Genomic DNA, 3320 nt, shown 5'->3' on the forward strand with positions numbered 1-3320 from the left:
CTCCTGGAACGTAAGGCAACATGTCACTCCTATCTACTATCCACAAGCTGCACCTGATTGACACAGTCACTTATGGTGCACGCCACAGAGTGGCATAGGAACTTGCAGTGGGCAGTCACAGACGATGATACCCTGACCCCTATCCGTCGCTTCCCCATTGCATTTGCAGAGCATTCTGAGATACGAATCATGCATATAGATATGTAGAGTAAAGCGCTGATGCTCAGCATGTGGACTAAAGGACTCATTCCCTAGAGTTCAAAAGAATCGCGTGCATCATAATCGCACCGCAATCTCATCGACGAGCCACGAGACGGTGCCATCCTGAGAATTACAAAATACACCAGCAATCCCTTTACAAAGCCCACGCACCTGGGTAGGCGGGCTCGCCGGATCCTCCGAAGAAGTTCTCAAGGCCAAGGAAGAACTGCTTGCCCGGGCCCATAGAGCCGGGGTTGTTGTAGTCCTGCCAGCGGCGCATCTCTGCGAACTGCATCAGGCATGCCTCAATCCAGAAGAGCGCATACGGGTCAATGCCGTACACGTCAGAGACACCCGCTGGGGGGAAGACACCGGTCTTCCACCACAGGATGTTGGTAGACTCTGGGATCATGCCTGCACCGCCGAGGATCTCGGGGGCGATGCATCCGGCAACACCGAGCATGGCCCAGCGACCGTTGATGATCTCACCATACCTGCATGGTGCTGAACCCATCAGCCTTGAATGCTTTTCTTCCTGGTGTCACACTTTCCGCCTGCTGCACCCGAGCCTTCATGTTCAGGAGAAGCACCAGGACAGTTTGTTGCTCGAATCCTTCCGTACCTGAGCCACTCGGGGTCGATGAAGCCACCAGCTCCCTCGGGATCAGACAGACCAAGGGGGTCAAACCCGAAGTCTCCAGCATGGGTGCCGTCGAGGTAGGTGAGCGACTGTGCGGAGGGGAAGAACAGGCCTTTCTCACCAGAGCGGTCAACCTGCAAACCATTCATGAATGGATTCTCGGGCATATGTCGGATGCTTTGAACGACGCAGTGGTTTTAATTCAAGTTCGCTCCTTGTGCCGGCTTGATTGCAATGTTTCCTCCAACGTAGGCTCGAAACCGTTTCGAAATCAGAAAATGGCTCCATACCCTGCACAATGAGCGGCACGAACATGCACCACGGTGAAACAAGAGATCGGCCCTAATTCAAATGCGACATGGCACTTGGCCTCGGCCCTGCAAACGAAGTGCAAAACCCTGATACAACCCTCATACAGATAGCTACGGATATTCGAAAGTACACGAGCAGACCCGACTGAGGCAATCACCACTGCTGTGTACTTTGTTACCCTCTGTGCGAAACATGCTGATGACTTCAGAAAACGTACGAGGGGGAGAAAGGGGGGAGGACCGCGCGCACCTTGGCAACGTCAGCCCGAACGACGACAGACTTGCGGCTGACCTGGGTCTGCACATCCAGAAGAGATAAGAGAGTCAAAGATGTAATATACGCTTGCATAGGTGGACAAAGGTGCTGTTGGTCGACGGAAAGAATGCAACGCAGGTGCAATCTCGGGCACCCACTAGAACACAGGTCCCCGCACCCACACAAAGTACTGATAGCCATGAATGAATGTGATAAGACCAGAAAATCCATTGATGAGCGTAGCCTAAGTTCCTGCGCCTGTCCTAGGGGCGAGGGTGAATCAACGCATATGTGATGATCTTGTGCCTGGGATCTTGTCCATGCGAAAACCCAGGCTATGCAACCAGCTGCCGAGGCTGTGTCCCTCAAAACCCCCCTGTCAAAGCGAAGAAGGTATCTAGCAGTTCAAATGCAACAGCTTGCCGGAACTGCTGCCTGAAGTGATGCCAACTGTTGCTGATAGCGTGTTCCGCGAACCCAAATCGGATACACCCTATCCGGTCCTGCGCTACAAGGGGCAGCGGAAAGTGCACGCGTACAGTAACCAACGTGCATAACCTAAGAGGAGCAAATGAAAAAAAGAAGAAGCTGGATATGGTGAACTGAGAAGCAGAAATGGTCGAGATGGGTACCTTGAGGCCGCATGGCTTGATGATTGAGGAGATGGATGCCATGGTTCCTAGTCTGAATTACAGTACAAGGTCTTGCAGCGCTTTCAGGATTCGCTCGGGGCATATATGCTACGCGCGATTTGCTCGTTGATTTTCGCTTCCCCTGCTTGGTCGCAATCTCAATCAATGACGTGTCTCAATCTAGGTTGGCGCGCGCGGGAACGTGACTGCAGCTGATCAAGCGAAAAGGCAGTTGGTCTTGTGCAATACGTGCAAGGTTCTACATTACCTTGCTACATGTATTCCGCTTGCGTTGGTGCCTTGTTTGTTTCTTTACTGGGCTTGACATGGAAGTCCTTGTTGATATTTTCAACAACAACACACAGCCTGGGTTTGGGCAAGGGTCGAGTAACGTTGTGTCCTCCGGCATCGGACTTTCAGTATCTCGTTTTTGTCTGCAACGTAAATCTCCGTGCTATATGAGTGCTCATGAACAGGTTCTTGAAGTTCGCTTGCTTGGGTAGCTCTGTGTTCACGGACACTAGTCGATAGGCGCGCTCGAAGGAAAGTCAAGCTGAGGACTCCTGGCAGCAGTGGTGACCGGCTTATAACACGAGAATGTTTAGTGCGGTTTCAGGGAAAGAGAGACTACGAGCGACCGCACATAAGCGAAGCATTTGGATCCGTGGGTGTTGCACGATATCGATGCAAAGCCGCACTCCGCGGGAGCCAGACGGTTCCGTCGAGCAGAACCTGTTCCAACTAAAATCGCGATCACAAATCTGTACGGATCGCTTGGCATGTCAAGTGCGCAAGTCATAGTCGCAGGTAACCAACGTCAAAGAACGGTAACGTTACCAGTGTTTGATTTGCGTTACGTGATTCCTGGTTTCCAGATAGCAGTCGCATGACCCTTAACCGTCAGCACCTCTCATTTGATGCCCATGCGAGGTGTGCCTGGGCACTTATGTCAGCATCGTGTCCCGCATGTGCATCTCTGCTTCCCCCATCCATCCTAGCGTCAGCCAGTATTGAGCTTGTCCCACCCCCAACACCATGGTTGTGCCGGCGGGGCCAGCATTATGGGGGCTCAGGCCACTCAGTGAACCAATTGCCTGCCCGAGGCAGTGTCGAGGCCGCATTACACACCCGACCCCTCAGCGGAGGCATTAGGTGGCACCACGCCTGTTAGTGGGATGCCTCAGTAGCAGGTGGACTTATTGTGTGCGCAGGATATCCCATGACAACGCAAGTGGAAACGCATGCAAAGCACATGTCTTAGCCTCAATGGCTGGGAACCG

The 3320-nt window shown here is 52.8% G+C and overlaps 1 protein-coding gene across 1 annotated transcript; it reads right to left on the reverse strand.

The window, feature by feature from the left end:
- Positions 1 to 53: 53 nt before the first annotated feature.
- On the reverse strand, positions 54 to 2116 carry LOC149810186 (chlorophyll a-b binding protein 8, chloroplastic-like; the record flags this gene model as incomplete). Its single annotated transcript, XM_089994400.1, has 5 exons — positions 2041 to 2116; positions 1403 to 1450; positions 824 to 975; positions 373 to 695; positions 54 to 175 (listed from the first exon to the last, which is right to left on the reverse strand). Coding segments are annotated over exons 1-5 (687 nt in total), but the record flags the coding sequence as incomplete, so codon positions are not given.
- Positions 2117 to 3320: the final 1204 nt, after the last annotated feature.

This window comes from Nuphar pumila, unplaced genomic scaffold (genome assembly GCF_984573655.1).
Source record: "Nuphar pumila unplaced genomic scaffold, dmNupPumi1.hap1.1 HAP1_SCAFFOLD_485, whole genome shotgun sequence".
In the NCBI taxonomy this organism is placed as follows: Eukaryota; Viridiplantae; Streptophyta; class Magnoliopsida; order Nymphaeales; family Nymphaeaceae; genus Nuphar; species Nuphar pumila.